This window comes from Typopeltis vanoorti, chromosome 26, assembly GCF_054136105.1.
Source record: "Typopeltis vanoorti isolate ZY-2024b chromosome 26, IOZ_Tvanoo_1.0, whole genome shotgun sequence".
Lineage (NCBI taxonomy): Eukaryota > Metazoa > Arthropoda > Arachnida > Uropygi > Thelyphonidae > Typopeltis > Typopeltis vanoorti.
Window position 1 is genome coordinate 22,135,373 of NC_143574.1, and position 18,691 is coordinate 22,154,063.

An 18,691-nucleotide genomic window follows, 5' to 3' on the forward strand; every position below is an offset into this window, starting at 1 on the left:
TCATTAGTTAGTGGCATTTTTATCCCAGTTGTCTGTAAGTCTGTAATTGCACTATTTGTCGAGAAAAAGTGCATGCCCTCCCCAACAAGAAAAACAAGTTTTTCTTGTTGGGGAGGGCATGTTGTTTATCACAGGGAGCGAGTTACTATCACCCCGACGTGAACGTGTTTAAATGTTTTTTCGTGTGCGAGGTATATGTGAAACTTTTTAATTTTTTTTTCGTAAAGTAAAATCAGGGATGCGAGTTATATTCGAGTAAATATGGTATAATTTATGGAATTTTTTACTCGATCCTTGGGGGGGCAGGTTCCCTGTTTGTCCCTCCATCCTCTGCAGACACCCATGGCTTCCACTGATATAATTTCAGTGGATATGGATTGTGCTGCAGTGGTTTTGATCACTACATTCTTTAGATGTGTGCCTATGGTATAACGTCTACTGATGTGGTCTTTGTCAGAGATAGGGTACGCTGACACTGCGTATCTCTGAGTGATTGAGAAACTGAGTTAAATGATCCTTCAGGTTACTCAATGAGGTTGTGGGATTGCAGCAGTCTTTGGAGAAAACCCACATTTAAACATCCTTTTAATGTTTACTCTCAATAAATGAACCTATATCATTTATAAAATATGTTTAACAAAAAAGAGCCTCAAACTGAATTCTGGAAAGTAATCTGTTACTAATCTACCTAGCTCTTAACCTTCTCCCTTTTAAATACTACTTCTTGTTACCTAACTGCATACTCATCGCACTAGGTAAACATCAATAACTATTTTGTTCATTTTAATCAGCAAGTTCTTATCTGGCATGTTATAGAATGCTGTGTAAAAATTTGAATAAATTATATCTTAACCATTACAATGATCTCTTTCCATCAATATCTCTTCATAAAACATTGAAAACATAGCTATATTTTTCACATCAAGCAATTATGGGATACAATTTCTAATTAATTTTTCTATTACTTATCCAATAAGATTAACTGATCTATAATTCTCCACTTTATGTTATGAACCACCCTTATGAATTGAAGTAACCTTTGCAATTTATTAAAGATAATCAAAAAGTGAACTGTTTAACCCTTTCACACTTACTACAAAAGGAGACATATCATTCCTATCAATCCAACCTTATCATTTAATCAGTTCACTTTTGATTATCTTTAATTGACTAGGGTTTACATGCAAATTTTTAAAATGCTTGTTAAATTATTCTGCAACTCCAGCTGAATCATTCAAAGTTATTCCTGCAATTAGTTATGCATAATTTGTCTCCATTATCTTTACATATTTTCACAATCCATAAAAGCTTTTTGCATTGATCATGACATTCCTTGCTAGCTGTAATTCAAAGTTTGCTTTAAATTATTAACCATTCAGTTAACCACTTACATCTCTTGTATTATTATTATTATTATCATCATCATCATCAACAAACCTCCATGGAGCCAAGACACTCATTGTGGGAGGTACCACTCTCGAATGCTGAGCTCATTATACCTCAACTTAAATGGATTCACTGTCAATGCATTCACCACGCTCTCATGCAATGCATTCCAATCACCCACCACTCTATGCGAAAAATCTACTCCTCACCCCCTTGCTCACACACTTATACAGCTTCAGGGATGGCCTCTTCTCCCCATCTTCAGATATTCTATGAAAAATCTCATCTGGTAATTACCCCTTACCAACTTCTACATCTCAATCATGTCTCCCCCTCTTCCTTTTATTCACTAGGCTCTATAATTTGTATTCTCTCAATCTGTCCTCCAATTCCACATTCCAGAGACCAAAAATCAATTTAGTCAATCGTCTCTGAACCCACTCCAACAACTCATCCTTTTGAAAACCAGGTGCCCAAATCTGTGGAACAGTAATTCACATGCAGCCTGATCATGATGTTGTACAACAGAATTCAAATATCCTTACTTCTACACGTCAGTGTTCTCCACATCATTCCCATTATCTGTGTTGTCCTCATAATTTTAGCAAAATGTCCATGAAATTTCAAGTTCCTATCCACTATCATCCCCAGATTTTTCATCTCCTCCACCACCTCCTCTAAAATATCTCCACCAATCCTATACTCTGCATCCCATCTTTGCTTCCCAAATTTTAAAATCTTACACTTTGCTATATTAAACTGATATCCCTACACACGCATCCATTCAGACAGTCTATTTAGGTCCTCTTGCAAAGATACAACATTGCTCTACTTCTCATAACTCTCCCCAACTTTGCATCATCTGCAAACATCATCTGTATATCATCATTTAAGATCTTTCCAATGTTATTTACATACAAATTAAACAACAATAGACCCAAAACAGACCCCTTGGGCATATCACTAGTGACTTTCCTCTACTGAGATATCACTCCCCTGCCCCCCCCCATACTAGCTGCTGATACCTATCAAACAGCCAATCTTTAATCCAACATACTAATCTACTATCCAACACCATCTGTACCAATTTAATTACTAGTTTGTTGTGTGGCAATCTATCGAAAGTCATTGCAAAATCTAAGCATACTACTGTATATACATTCCCATGCCCGAGGTATTCATCACCTTGTTATAATAAGTAAGCCGATTGCTAAAATTCAATCTTCCTTTGGCAAACCCATGCTGTCTATTAAAAAGAATTCTACTGCTGTCAACACAATTCTGAATCCTTGTCCTCACTAGCTTCTCTAAATAAGACCAACTCCAGACAAGCAGATTGGCCTATAATTTGAAGTCTTAGTTTTATCACTCTCTCCCTTTATGAGAGGAACATTTTGCCATCTTTCTGCTCCTTTGGAACTTGGGCAAATCTAAGACTCATGTTAAAATGCAAGTTAAAGCTGTTTTTAATATTATTTATTTACTATGTTATTTAATAAAATACTTTTTTAATTACTAAATGCTATCTAACAAAAGACTGTTTTTAATTAGATCTATGCTTTTTTCCCCCTAATTGTTCCTTACAATGTATTTCTTTGCCAGAAATAAGAACTTATCATTTATAGCACTGACTCCATATTTATTATGAAATTTACTTCTCAAAATACACAGATTAAATTATAAGACTTTCTTGAACGTTATTCATTTTGCATTATATCATTTCCATTAAATAATGTCTCCCAATTAATACTTCTTAACTATTATTGCTGTCTCCCTATTATGACCACAAACAGTCACATTATCTCTATTTCTTTTCCTGAGTACAGAAGGAACACTCCATAATGCAAAGAGGATATAAATATTCATAAAATGGCAGCATAAACAGCATTTCTCACACACATACACGCACGCTAAATGTAAAATTTTTATAATGGAGAGGAATAAGAGTTCAGAAATTGATTTCTTTTATGAACGTTGTTACTATTATATATCAATTTTATTAACTAGTGACAAAATTCAACATGTGCATGTTCCAAAATAACATATAACTCACCATTTTAGCATACTGATCTTTTTGTGTAAGAATATGCATCACTATGAGGGAAGAAAACTAGATCCTGTGAACCCCTCTCCTTCATCATGCATACACAACTGCTATAAGATTAGATTCCGTCATGTATATATATATTCCAGTATAAGATTTCAGAATTAAGAAATGAAAAATGTAGTTCAAAGTTTCGATGTAAAAGACTTTTGTTTCAGACTATCCATTACAAATGTTCTGATCAACCCAAATATCTGCTCTACACTCTTAAATGCAGGCATACTCTGGTCATAAGACATAAGGTTCCAGACCACTATAGTATAGAGAATTTCATCATAATATGAATCATTGCTTTCCTCCCACTTGTAGATGCATGTAATGGCTTTATAACCCTTTAAAGTAGTCATATATACAGCATGCGCATAACAGATGCAAATGAAGCATTTGTTTACATCAACTACACAAACAAAAAATTTAGAATAATTTTCGCAAACAAAAAAAAAAGTTAGAAATGAAAAAGTATTGAAGGAAATGAACACAAGAGACTAGTTTGGTCATCTATCTACACAAAAAAAAGTTTCTCCATTTTGGCAATATGGCTGTTGTTGGATTGTGAATGAAGAGAAATTTAAATTATTAATACTCTCTTCAGAATCCAACATAATCCACCATGACAAAGGCTAGACTTGTAAATATTATTTAATGTAAATAACTTGATTTATAATTTAATATTCATATAACTACCTTAATTTTGTCTAATATCTAATTATTTAATCAAAGATATATGTATTAATAATGAAAAGACTGTATTAATATTATTAAGCTATTTTAATTATTACTATGTTAATATTATAAGAAATTGTATTTGATAATTTAACTGCGCATTAATTGAAATGTAAGTATTCTCTATTTATTCCTACTTGTAGAAGCTTAATGTTATGCAATAGCTCAATTTTATTATGTTTTGTTGTCATGGAGACGTATGTAAGTGAGCGAGCACGAGTTTGGAAGAGAACGTGAGGGAGAAAAGCTGAAAGTTTAGTTAAAGAGATTATGAGAACAATTTAGGTGGGAAGAATGGATATGAAAAGGAAGAACGCTGAAAATATAGAAGAGAGAGAGACAGATTAGAGAGGGAAAAAGAGAGAATTGGCATTCGGTTGGAATCGGAGTATTCAGCATTCGGGGAATCAGAGTGCGATATTAGAGAGTCAGCAAGTCACTCAAGCAGCTAATTTAAGTCTACTAGTCGAGAAGCAGTTAGCTAATAAGTTGTAGAATAACAATTATAGCTACGGAAAACAGCTGAGAGACTATTAAATAGACTAGCGATACTTGAGTTGAGATTTAATTTCATACGGAACCTTGAAGCAAAGCACGAAGATACTAGAGAATAGTAGAGGCTGTATAGTTGAAGTTTACCGTTAGTTGTGTTTAGAATTATAGTGCCTAAAGAAATATTTGAATGCAGGAGGAATGAACAACTGTGCATATAAAACCTCAAGATAAAGAATTATTGTGTATTGCCTTAACTCATGAGTGATCAGTAGTACTTCAAGCAAGAACGTTTGTTTATGTGTATTGTGACCAATGATTAATTCAGTTATTGCTTAGAAGATTTATTTAAATGAGTGCCGTATATTGCTCAAAGTGTTTACAGTTCTAAAAAATGTTTGTGTGTAAGTTCATGAAGAAAGAAGATTATCGTTAAGATTATTCCAACCATTAATATTCCTTTGCAGAGAAGTGTGTGAGTTTCATCCTAGAATTTCCTTATACTAACAGTAACTATTGCAGAAATTAGCTAAAGTGTAAATTTATAAGTGTTTGCTTGTGAAGAGGTATTGCTGCAATTTTTATTGTATTTGAAACTTGAACTATGAGATATTGATGTGAATGATCATTAAGGAGCTTTATTAAATAGTTAAAAGGAACTGTGAGAAGACTGTATTACAGATAACAGAATTACCATTGTCTGAGTTTGTATGACTTTATTATCAGAAAGGCTGAGGTGTTTATAATAACTTATTTAGTGATTTGATCTTAAGTGTAAAATTTGTGATTCTAAATTAAATGTTTGTTTTTGTTAATCTAAAGTTGTGTTTTGCCTGAATCTCTTTTACTGCACCATTCATAAAATATTTGAACCAAAGCAGGAGAGATAAATAAGTTAAATATACTTGGCCAGTATATACAATATTAACACCTAAAAGGAGAGATAGGAGGGAGGACTTTGGCAAGAATATAGAAAATAAATATCAAGAAGGTGGCAAAATATTCTGGAGGTTGTTGAAGAAGCTTAGGAATGGAGGAAAGAGTGCTGTAAAAGGAGTTAGAGATGATAAAGGTGACATGAAAACAGGAGAAAAAGATATCCTTGAAGTATGGAGTAATTACTTTGAAAAACTGCTAAATGAAACAAGCAGTGATGACAGCACAGTGGTAAAAAATACTGACCAGGCATGCAGTCAGGAATACATATCCATACTTGAAGTAGAAAAAGCCATCAAAGGCTTGAAATGTGGAAAGGCAGCAGGAGTAGATGATATTCGACCAAAAATGCTAGAGTATGGTGGTATAAAAGTCTTACAGTGGCTGCACTGCACAGTTCAGAAAGCCTGGACAGAGGGATGAATTCCCGATGATTGGAGCAGAGCTCTCATAGTACCCATATATAAAAAGGGAAATAAAACTGAATGTGAAAATTACAGAGGTATTTCCTTACTGAGTGTTCCTGGCAAGATCTATGCAAGTATACTTGAGAAACGGTTGAGAAGAATTGTGGAAGAAAAGCTTGGTGAAGAACAAGCTGGATTCAGGCCAAATAGAGGCTGTCAGGATCAGATCTTCACTTTACGACAAATAGTCAAGAAAGCATGGGAATATAACAAAGATCTGTATTTAAGTTTTGTCGATTTGGAAAAGGCATATGACAAGGTGCCAAGAGAGAAGCTATTCAATACGCTGCAGTTATATGGTGTCAATGGGGCATTATATCAAGCAATACTTAGTCTTTATTTGAGTTGTAAGTCAGCAGTTAGAATTGAAGGAAGTACAGTAAGATGGATTAATGTTAAATCTGGTGTGAGACAAGGATGTACATTATCCCCCTCTGTTATTCATTATCTATATGGATCACATTATGAAGGAAAGTGGTATTAAACCTGATATCAAAATTGGAGATGTTAATGTCAGCTCTTTGCTTTATGCGGATGATGTTATACTTCTAAATAAATCCGCTACAAGTCTGCAAGATTCTCTGACTAAATTGAATAGCTCTTGTAATAGATATGGTATGAAGGTCAGTAATAAAAAGACAAAGACAATGAAAATAGGCAGAATCATTGAAAATGTCAACTGTGTTGTGAATGGAGAACCTGTGGAACAAGTAAAACATTTCAGCTACTTAGGCACGATTTTTACTGAAGATGGTAAATTAAATATAGAAATAGGCACAACAGAATCAGCAAAGCTGGTATGTTGGGAAGTCAATTGAATAAATTCATATGGAATAAGAGAGAAATTAGTCGGAACACTAAATTAGCTGTATACAAGACAGTGTTCAAACCAGTTTTAACTTATGGATCTGAAAGCTGGGTCAGAAGTAAAACACTTGACCAAAGACTAGAGACCGCAGATATGAGAGTCCTGAGAAAGATTAGAGGCGTGAACAGATGGCATCAATTGCAATATCATATTAAAAATGAGGATATTAGGAAAGAACTTGACATTGTCAGCATCCAGGAATGCATTAGCAGAGCTAATCTCAGGTGGTATGGTCACTTAAATAGAATCGGAGAGGAAAGATTAGCAAAACAAGTGTTCTCTGCCAGGTTGGCAGGAAAACAACCCAGAGGAAGACCAAGATATAGGTGGATCGATATGGTACAAAGTGCCTTAGACGACAGAAATATAAGATCTGATAATGTTGGAGTCTTGATAAGTAACAGACTGATTTGGAGGAAAATTGTAGATAGGAAGTTATTAATGATGTAATTTTTTCATGTAGTACTGTCATATCCTGTACACCCCTTGAGGGTACATGGCAGGAATTTGATGATGATGATGATGAAAGGAGAGATAGTTGAGAGTTGGTTTATCTTCAATTCTTGAACTAATTCAGATATAAAGTGGCGCAGTCTTTAAATATAAATTTTCTTTATATTTGAATTAGAAATCAACTTACAACTTATCAATTAGTTAAGAACATCGTAATAGTAATCATGTCGGATCCAAGGTACAGATTAAGAAGAAGTAGGATCTGACACTGTCATGTTTATGGATAACAGTAATATCCACTTGCAAAGCACTTTCACTATCTTTGTTTTTTAAAACAGTTATTAAATAAAACTTAAAATCCAATTATTCCAGACAGACAACCAACAAACCAACCCCACCTGTAATCAAGGGAAATACTGCCATGCACTAAATCGGAATATCTTAGCAGCAGTATTAATGATATTCAATGATATTAAATATAAAGTAATGAAATGTCAAAACAAACATTTATGTTTTCATTGCTTCTAATGAGTCGATAACAAAAAAAATAAAGGTATTAAAATCATAATTAAAAATCGAATCTTCTTCTTAGCTGGCATCTTCATATTGAAGGTTCGCAATATGGATTTCCACATAACTCTATTTTCTGCCATTCTTTTCATGTCGCCATATAATTTAGTTTTAGTCCATTCCAGAACATTGTCTATCCATGTCCTCCTCCTCCTTGTTCCCTCTATCTTTCCTTCTAAAATTACTTCACTTAATTCTCTGGCTGACCCTCTCATTATATGCCCAGCCATTCTCATCTTCCAATTCATGATGTCTCTGACTAGTTGGTTCTTTGTGTTCATCATTCGTAGCACCTCTACATTTGTTATTTTATCTCTCCATGAAATTTTGAGGGCTTTCTATAGCACCACAGCTTGAATGCTTGTATTCTTCTCATTGTCCATTTAACCAAAAAATATAAAAAATTAAATATCATTCATATATATAAATTTCAAATTACAAGAAAATAAATACCTGACTTATCACTCATGATTCAAAGGAATATAAACACTATCATAAACTGAAAGCAGGAAATGGTGAAAAGGCAAAAATAAAAGATGAACTTATGCTTTCAACAGGCCATCATGCAGGTAAACATGCGCTAAAGAAATAATTTCAAGATAATTTAAGGTACATTACACATATGCAATTACATTAAATTACTAAAATAGTGATTTATTCAAAAAAACTTAAAGCTTTACTTCAGATGTTTATATTTTTTCATTTTGATTCTGTGCAATAAAAGTATTTGGCAGAAACATTGTGCATCAATGCACATACATATAATGGTACCATTTGTACAGTGCCATATACCTGAACGTGCTGAGTTACCTCTGTGTACAATGAATTTCATAATACTTTGGGACCAAATTAGATTAGTCTTAGAAGGAACTAAATGTTGAGAGAAGAAGTGAAATGAATTTCTTATAGTGACTGCATTCTTTATGTAGTTTTATATGCATAAATGCAAGCTGAATGATATGCAATGCTGTAGTATAATTACTGCAATCAGGTGGGATCTGGTGGAGATAGTTATGTCAGGAAACACAGCAGCAGAGCCTACACAGGTATCAGTTCTTGAGACATCAATATAGATGGGCAAGAAATCAGAGTGAGCTGCTCTGTGTGCACTAAACAATTGATGGTAGACAGATGATGGAGTATGAGACTTCTGTAGCTGACAAAGTGAGAGGTTGCAGGATGGAGTGCAAACCTACAAAAGAGGGATTTTTTTTATGTTGGGCCCATATACAGAAGGTTGGCTGGTCAAACTATAGTACGTTAGTACCGTATATGGGTGATGGGTTGCGAAAAGAGAAACAACTTCTTTACATTTGATTTGAACACATGTATGTTGTATTCCTTGGGAAATACGTCTGGGGGAAGACTGTTCCACAGTACTGCAGTAGCAGGGATGAATGAGGAGGAAAAGAAACCTATTCTGTGGGTTTCGAGGTGTACTGTGAAATGATGTTGGGCGGCAGCTGTACGTGTTCCAATGGGGTTAGTACAGGGTGGAGGAATTATTGATGCTGTTTCAGATGAGCATTTTCCATGGAAATATTTATAGAATATACAGATTGCAAAGACCAAGCGTCTATGTGAAAGTGGGGGGGGGAGTGAGTTGGTGAGGGATGGGTCATTTATTAGTCTGATAGCTCCTCTGTATTGAGTCAAGCATTTTGAGGGAGCTTTTTGGAAACCCACTCCAGATGTGAGAGCAGTATTCGAGAGCTGGACGGATTTGTGATTTGTATAGTGTTAACAGCTGTTTAGAGGTGAAGTAGTGTCTTGAGCAAAAGAGAAAACCTAGTTTTTTGGAAGCTGAGGATGCAATGGTGGTGATGTGTTTATGCCAGGAGAGGCTTGATGTCAAGGTAATTCCGAGAAAAGAAATTTCATCTTGTCTGAGAATTTGAGTGTTAACAAAAACAATGCTGGGGGAAAATGGTTCTTTTTTTTGTGAGAAATAAGACAGAACTGGGTTTTACTAGCTGGATTATTGGCGAGGTTATAAGAGCCCATTGACAGATTGCTTGGAGGTCGAAATTAAGGGCAGTGATGGTTGATGTTCTGTGGGTTGAGGTGAGTTGTATAGAGTAGGGTTTGTCAAATGAAAGGGAGGAATGTAATGTGCTGTCATCTGCAAAATTGCTGATGAGGGATGCTGTTATGTTTGGTGTAGACAATGTTGTCAACATTAATGCCAACAGCTTGCACTCTTCAACATGCATACTAAAAAGACATATGGCAGTCTGGCATGCATGATATTGAGCTTCCCAATGCAGAGAAAAGAGACTAGTCCATGTAAGATGATCTAGGAAAGATTTAAACTTTAGGGCATAATTAAGAGATAACTCTTTCTGTCTAAGTGATAGAGCCAGTTCATTTGCTTCACCATAAAGACTTTGAGTGGGTGATGTGTGAAAGGCACCAGTAGTTATCCATATAGCCTGATGATGGATGAGATCCAATCATCACAGTTTATTTTGCTTTGCAGAACTACAGACTTAAGACCAATAATCCAGCTTTGAACATATAAGTGCATGATAAAGACAAAGTGAAGATCAATCAGTGCCCTACTCAGTTGTGGCTAGAGTGCAAAGGAGATTTAAAGCTCGCTTGCACTTTTCTCTTAGTTGAAAAATGTGTGGAAGGAATTCTGTCAAAGATGAGTCCCAAGAACTTGGCTTCTGTAGCTAATGGAATAACCATTCATCCCATTCTTAATTCAGGGTCTGGGTGAAGAGTGCATTTGTGACAGAAGTGTACGCAGACACTTTTTTAAGTTGAAAACCTGAACCCATTAATATGAGCTCATACAGAAACATGATCAACTGCTTGCTGAAGTTGTCTTTCAGTTACACTCGTGTTACAAGAGTGACAGTAAATTATGAAGTCATCAACATATAGAGCATTGTCTTCAGTGGTGGGAGAAGCTGTTCAGTGATTGAGTTAACTTTGATAGCAAAAAGTGTCACACTTAAGACAGAGCCTTGGGAAACACCCTATTCTTGATGATATGGCCGAGATAGTGTACTTCCCACTTTGACTTGGAAAGTTTGCCTGAACAGAAAGTTTTTAATAAATACAGGAAAGTATTCTCTGAAACCCAAGTTATAGAGGTCTTTTAATATGCCATATATATCCAGGCTGTGTCATAAACTTTTTCCATGTCAAAGAAAACTGAAACCAGATGTTCTTACTTCAGAAATGCATTTCTTATACAAGTTTCTAAACTAACCAAATGGTCTAAAGTTGAACAATATCTACAGAAGCCACATTGTGTATTGGATAGAAGATCATTGCTTTCTAAATACCAGAGAAGTCTGGCATTAACCATTTTCTCTAATATCTTACAAAGTTGGTCAGAGCAACACGTCAATAATTATTTGCTTGTGTTGGATATTTTTCTGGTTTTGGAATAACAATGACAACTGACTTATGGCAAGAATCCGAAATCTATTCCTCTGCAAGTATTCTATTATATATTAAGAGAAGGAGACTCATAGAAGATGATGGTAGAGGTTTTATTATTTCATAATGGATGTCATCAGACCCTACTGCACTAGGGTGAGACAGTAAAAGAGCACTTTTTAGCTTACTTAACAAATGGCTGACTGTATGGCTCAATCCCATTAGTAGAAAAATTTAGCCTTTGTTTCTCTTGCTATCTTGCAGTAATAAAAATTCAGGAGGATATGAAACTATTACTGAGATTCTGGCAAAATTTTCTCCCACCAAAATGTCTGCAATGGCTTTGGGATTAGCAATAACACTTCCATTATGGTCTAAGGTAGACAAACAGTGTGTGCTCTATCTACCTTTCATTTTCTGGATTTTATCCCATACAATTTTTGAACTGTTTGATTAACTGATGAGGCAAATTGGATCCATAACTGGTTTTGACTCTGACATCTCACATAATGTGCTTTGCCTGAGCTTGCTGCAAAGCTATTAAGTAATGTGGTGGGGGTATCTATGAAATATATTCCATGTTCTGTGTTGATCTTTTTTGGCTGTCTGGCATTCTGGGTTCCACTAAGGCTTTGGATGGAGTGGAAATTGAGATGACGTTCTAGGGATGGAGGCTGTTGCTGCCTGGACAATGCACTCTGTAATATAATTTACTGCTTCAATGATAGATATTTGACTGACAGTATTAGCATTAAATTTTTCAAGATGAGAAAAAGTGTTCCAGTCATGCTGGTCCATTTTCCATATGGGCATCTGTGTAGGTGAACATGGCTCTGTGAAGACATTTGTAAAGAACAGAAAATGATCACTTCCATATATGTTATCTTCAGCATCCCACAAGAGCAGTAGAACATGCTACTGGAATGGAAGGGAACACATTGTAAGATCAACTGCAGAATATGAGTAGGTGGGCATATGGAAGAAAGCATTGAATCTATTATTCAAAAGGGAGAGGTCATTATTGTGAAGGATTCTTTCAATGATTCAACCTCATCTATTTGTGTTGGCTCTACCCCATAGAGTATTGTGATCATTAAAGTTACCCCATCAGAAGTATATGTTCGGGCAGTTGCAAGATAAGGTTATCAAGATTGATTTCATTTCACTCAGTGGTAAATAAACTGAACATACTGAAATAAGAAATCCCACAGATAAGCGAATCACTACTGCTTCCAGAGTAGTATTAAGTTGGACATGATGGAAAGAAGTACAAGTGTCCTCCACGAAAAGGACTGCCTCCAGTTCTGTTTTTGAGCATAACAGTGAAATTCCTTAAGGTGGGGTCTTCATTGGATCTTTTCTAGACAGAAACAGAAAGGTTTGTGTTTCTGCAACAAAATCTTGATATCATCAATATTCTGGCAAAACTCAAGACAATCCCATTGTAAGAATTTTTCTATTGTTTTGGCTTTATAGACTTGTCTGGTTTTCAGAAGATTGAGGGTTTATCTTTATCAGGTTTATGTTTCTCAACTGTTTTTGGGAATAATGGATGGCCAGTGTTCATCTCGTCCTCTGGTAAAATATTCAATACATCTGATGTGTTAGGGTCAGTAGGCAAGTTTAATTTACTTTCAGTGGATATTTTTTTTTTCTATGGGATGTCTGCATATGAGGATCTCAGAGCAGGTGTGGTGGTGGCCAGCTTTCTTTTTGCAAGCTGATAATGATATTTTCTGTTCTGTTTTAATTTTTTTGTATTTCTTTTTCATCTTTCCACTTCTGACATGCACAAGAGTAAACTGGATTACCTCTCTGACAGTTGACATTTAGCTCTTTTTGCAGAGCAAGATTTGTTATTATGCTCTTTACTACCACATCAGGCACAGGTTGTAGAGTCATGACAGGCAGTTTGGACATGCCCATACTTCTAACATTTAAAGTATCTTAGTGGATTAGGCATGTACAGTCTAGCAGGACAGTTGAGATACCCTGCTTTTAAAGATATTGGAGGCTTAGGTGTATCAAAAGTAAAGATCATGTTCCTGGTCATAACAGGTAACCATCCCTACATATCAGGATGCGTCTCACACCCATCACCCCCCTGATCTTTAAGCTCCGAACACATCTTCTCAATCACGAACATCAAGGAGATCCCATTCTGATATCATCACTCCTCTACAGGAATTGAGTATTTTATGAGGTGTTATTGTGATTAGTATTCCACCCATTGACGTTGCTCCCCATAAATTTCTCAGAATGTTGCTGACGTTTCCACAGGGATATCACCAGAACGTAATTTCTCAACAGTTTTGGGAGGTCCTGCCAGTCATAAACCCTTTTGAATGAGGAACAATGACATTTTCCCTACTGGCTTTTCACTAGTTGCATGGATGATCAAAAACACTGGTACATTTATATTACTGTCATATATCTTTTGTTTCTTACTTCTGTTACCAAATGCTATATCTAGGTTATTGGTATTTGGTTGGGACTTTATTAAGGCCCCTAAAATGTTTGAGGATGAGAAGACATGTTCAAAGAGTTTTGGTTTGGCACCAGAGCTCCTCACCCACCATGGAGCCACACATGGATGCCAAATGACCAGCAACCAATGACTGCACTCAGGAGTGGAATGCCAGGGCTACCCTAGATGCTATACTCGCACTACAGCAAGGCTTGTATCCCAATCCCAGACCATGGGGTGAGAGACTTACTGAAATGCCACTGACCTTTGCAGGTAAGCCCACTAACCGAATGATAATTGCCAGGCCATCCGGGACCACCCATCTTGAAGCAGAGGCCAAAGTAATGCAGGACTGCCAAGATCCCCCTTTCCAAATGTCCACAGGTCACACCACATAGCAAACATGGTGGCAGGATGTTGGATCCCAGTGATGGTGGTCAAAGACACAGGAGAAGTGGAGCAAAGCATATGAGAAGAAAAGTAAAGAAAAAGAGGAAGTAAGAAAAGGGCCAGTACCATCACTTTAAAAAGTACCACTCTATGTGGGACACCATAAACACCATAATCAATATCAGTTTTCACTTTATGGCAAATAGTTGAGAAATCATTAGAATCTAACAAGAATCTATACTTAAGTTTTGTTCTGTAGATCTGAAAAAGGCATATGACAAGATGCCCAGGTCTATATTTAAGTTGGAAGTCAGCTGAACAAATTACAGAAAGATGGTTTGATGTAAAAGCAAGTGTAAGACAAGGATACATATTATCTCCACTCTTATGCATCATCTATATGGATCACAGTACAAAAGAAAGTGGCATTAAACCTGATATTAGAATTGAAGATATCAAACTTAGCTCTTTGCTTTATGCAGATGATGTGGTATTCCTGAACACGTCTGGTATAAGTCTCCAAAATTCTTTAACTAAATTAAATAGCAGCTGCAACAAATTTGGCATGAAAATCAGCAACAAAAAGAGCAAAACTATGAAAATATGCAAGAAATTGGTATATGTAACATCGAGCTCACTGTTGCATCTTCACTGAATGAAGAAACTCAAGTGTTTGAGGAGGTGCTAGAGCTGTTGCATAAACTGAATAAGAATTCAATTCAGCAATAGGGACTGATGGGATATCAGCACAGATGCTAAAAGCATGTTCAGCTGAACTAGCTATTCCTTTGACCATGTTATATAATTGAGTCTCAGAACAGGGAAGATTCCTCAGGAGTAGAAAGAATGTGTAGTAATCCCACTGCACAAGGGCGGTGCAAAAACTAATGTTTCCAACTATCGACCTATCAGTATTTCTGGAGTGGGGTGAAGCTTTTGGAAAAGTTGGTTAGGGTTCGCATACAGAGATGGGTTGACAGAGAATCTATACTTTGCAATGAACAGCATGGGTTTACAAAGGAGAGGTCATGTTTGAGCAACTTGTTTATATTCTATAATAATGTTACCATTGATTTAGACAAGGGAAATGGATACACCATGATCCTTCCCGATTTATATTCACGTGTAGACCTACACATTTTACTGTGTAGGTACTTGAAACCAAAATCCTACGGAATAGGTTGGTTATTTCTTACTCCTGGAGGTATCCTACATCTGTAGAAGCATGTTCATGGGGCCGGTTTGCAGGAGAAAAAACCCAAGATAAACTGGGGAGAAAAACCCTGCAGTCCATGCCCAAGACCGGCTAACTTGGCTATGTCTGAGAAAGATCCCAAGCTCCTCCTGTTAGCAACGGGAATCAAACACAGGACACTCCTTTCCCAGGCATGTGGTTGAGAAATACATAACCACTCGACTAACCATGCAGACACACCATGATACCATTGGATTTTGTTCAGGCTTTGGAAGACCGTTGCAGAAATCGGAGAATTGGATTATAAAATATTAGCCTGGATGATTGAACTGACAGACATATCAAAACTTGGTATGGGGGGGGGAGGTTCTGCAAAAATTAAAGTAACCAGTGGTGTACCCCAAGAATCAGTCCATAGTCTATTGTTATTCAATCTGTCAGAATGACATTGAGGAGGATTTGACAAGAGACACAGCTATTTGCTGATGAAAAGATAGAGTAATCAATATTAGTAAATGTAAAATCATGCACTTTGGTGCAATTAGACATCCAATGTGATATTATATGGTAGGATTAAGATATACGAAACTGATCAGGCTAGGGATCTTAGAGTTTGAATAGACAAAAAGTTGAAGTTCAAGGGTCATACAGCAAAGACTTGCAAATACAACTCAGAGGATAACTGCAATGCTGAAACAAATCTTAACATGTAAAGATGAAGAAAGCATTTCACCCCTTTATGAGGTCTTGATAAGACCTCACTTCTCCTGTGTGCAGGTCTGGTTTCCATGGTGATTCTGATACAGGAGAAAGTGCAAAGGAGAATGTTAAAATGATATTGGGATTGTAGAATACAGATTTGAAGACTTGAGAATTTGTAGACTTCAGACACCAGCAAACAGGAGAAAGAGGGGTGATATGATTGAGACTTACAAGCTTCTGAAAGGGTCATGCAGGATATCAGTAGATGTAATTTTTCATTTTATGAAAGTACAGATGGCATCCTTATAAGTAGATGAAGAAGGGGATGAAAACTTGATTTTTCTCTCATAGAGTGGTGCATGATTGGAATGGATTTCTATTGGATGTGGTGAGTGCAGATAGTGTGAATGAGTTCAAGAACAGGTATAATAGCTGGTGCAGGTAATATGTAGTCTCCATTGATGAGTCCCTGACTCCCATGGAGTCTCTCTTAATAATAATAATTTACATGTATTAAGAAAACCAAATTGAATAATAAAGTATTTTTCAAAATACAAAATATATATTTAAGCAATTAAACTTTTACCACTTACTCTCAACAAATTTCACAAAAATCAGTAACTATAATTAATTACCATTATTACAATGATCAAAACAGTAAATATTTACCATATTTTCCATCATATTCTGGTGTAGTAGTGCCACTTTTCATTTTAACCCTTTTTTACCATAAAACAAATGTTAGTTTTCCAATTGATCTAATGGAAGAAATAGAAGTTGTTATAATACATGAAAAAAAAAAAACTTTTGATAAATATAAATCCAACTAATGAAAAGATGATTTGTGGCTGCTGAAATGGTAAGCATTAATAAGAATAACAGGTGATATGACCCACATTTTTAAAGCTGCTATTATAGTTTGTTAGTTGAACTCCTAATAACTTCAGATGACATCTAATTATTATATAAAAGAATCATTTTCTGTTTCCTTGTGTTTAGAAAAAAAAAAAATGCCAATTTGACATTTTCTGAAATGTCTTTGTGATGGCTACCATTGCTAAGTTTTCCAGTTTAATCTTTCTGCCCTCTGTATCAATGCTATTAATGTTCATCGGTGACTGAGACATTTGCAACATAGTCAATACATTACTATTCCTTCTATATCCAAAAACTGTATCACAATCTTAAAAACTTTCAAACAATTTTACAATTCATGTTAAAAATTCTTCTGTGATCTGGAATATCCTTATTAGATCCCTCAACTCGCCAGAAATGAATTATAGAACGTTCCTAAATAACAACAAGTGATATCATGCACGCTTGTATCATGCTATGCATGTATTGTACGCACTCTGTTCTTTGTTTAATATAATTGGAATCGGTTGATTATAGTTTGTAACAGTTTTTTACTTTTTAGTGCCTTACATCAGTTATGTACCCTGAAGATGCCAACAGCCTTAGTTGGTGAAACTAGTTGGTATAACATAGTTGTTTATTATATGCACTTGATCAATATAATCCCATTAAAAGTCATTCCACAATTTTACAATTATCATGGTGATGCCACCATGCCATGTTAGTAGAGAACAGGTAAATTTCATTGAATGCCAAATCAAAAACTGGAGAATTTTAAATACATATATATGATATAAAGGTTCAGCAGTAATTTGGATCAATGTTTTCACCTTTAATACCTTAAGAACAAGAGCTTACCATTCTAAATATGTCAAAAACTTCTTTCATATTGAGCCAGCAACTTGCATTTCAAGTTTCTGGAATGATGAGGAAAATTTTCTGGCTTTTAAACTGAATTTTAAAAAATACTTTGCATTTCAAAAATATAACAGCAGGAAAATAAAAGAATGTTTATATGCAATATCTTATGAGATTCACATACTATATTTGAAGAAAGATCAAGAGGGACATTTTTTTTTTTATGAATACCTTCTGATATACTGAATAACTGTTAATCCACTTAATGGAAACTTTAACACGTAGTGCTGTCATAGTAGCCATCTCCTCCATTCTCTGACAAGAACTTCAATCGCTTTCAGTTGGTTTTTTACATTATAATCACTTTATAGAAAATGCGCTCAAAGGACATAGAATAAAACAGCAATCCATCACAAGATGTTTCTTATCAATAATTTTTTATAATCAGGATTCTAATTTCTTCTAAGTTGCTTACAATTTTTCTGAGTAGCTCTTAACAACATCACTACATTCAGATCTTGGTATACTCTAGATATACTGTTCTAGATCAGTTCACAAAATCTTTTTTCATTACCTGAAGATCATAAAACAGGTATGCATTAAACACCTGTTTGTTATTCCCCATCTTTCATTCCATTTAAATGAGCATATCCACTTTTGTTTCTGATACATTTGCTAATACATTTCTGTCAGTGTCCAGTTTCATCTGTTCTCATTAACTATCCTCAGAAATTTCATAATCTTCTCCCATCTTTCATCAAAAGCTTTGTCTTTAATTCAGCTTTTTGAGCCATATGTTAAAATTAATATGAACACTATTTGATACATT

General features: G+C 35.4%; 1 protein-coding gene across 3 annotated transcripts in view; it reads right to left on the reverse strand.

Moving 5' to 3' along the window:
- The window catches only part of Ctl2 (Choline transporter-like 2), a 278,235-nt gene that overhangs the window by 247,949 nt on the left and 11,595 nt on the right, over positions 1-18,691 (reverse strand). For 2 of the 3 annotated variants that reach the window (XM_090414973.1, XM_090414971.1), the window contains exon 2: positions 16,819-16,907. In XM_090414973.1, the coding sequence (XP_090271099.1) occupies positions 16,819-16,861 (43 nt within the window). In that variant the 5' untranslated portion in view covers positions 16,862-16,907. Of the gene's footprint in view, positions 1-8,452; positions 8,580-16,818; positions 16,908-18,691 lie in introns of all 3 variants that reach the window. The other variant, XM_090414972.1, reaches the window with a different exon arrangement.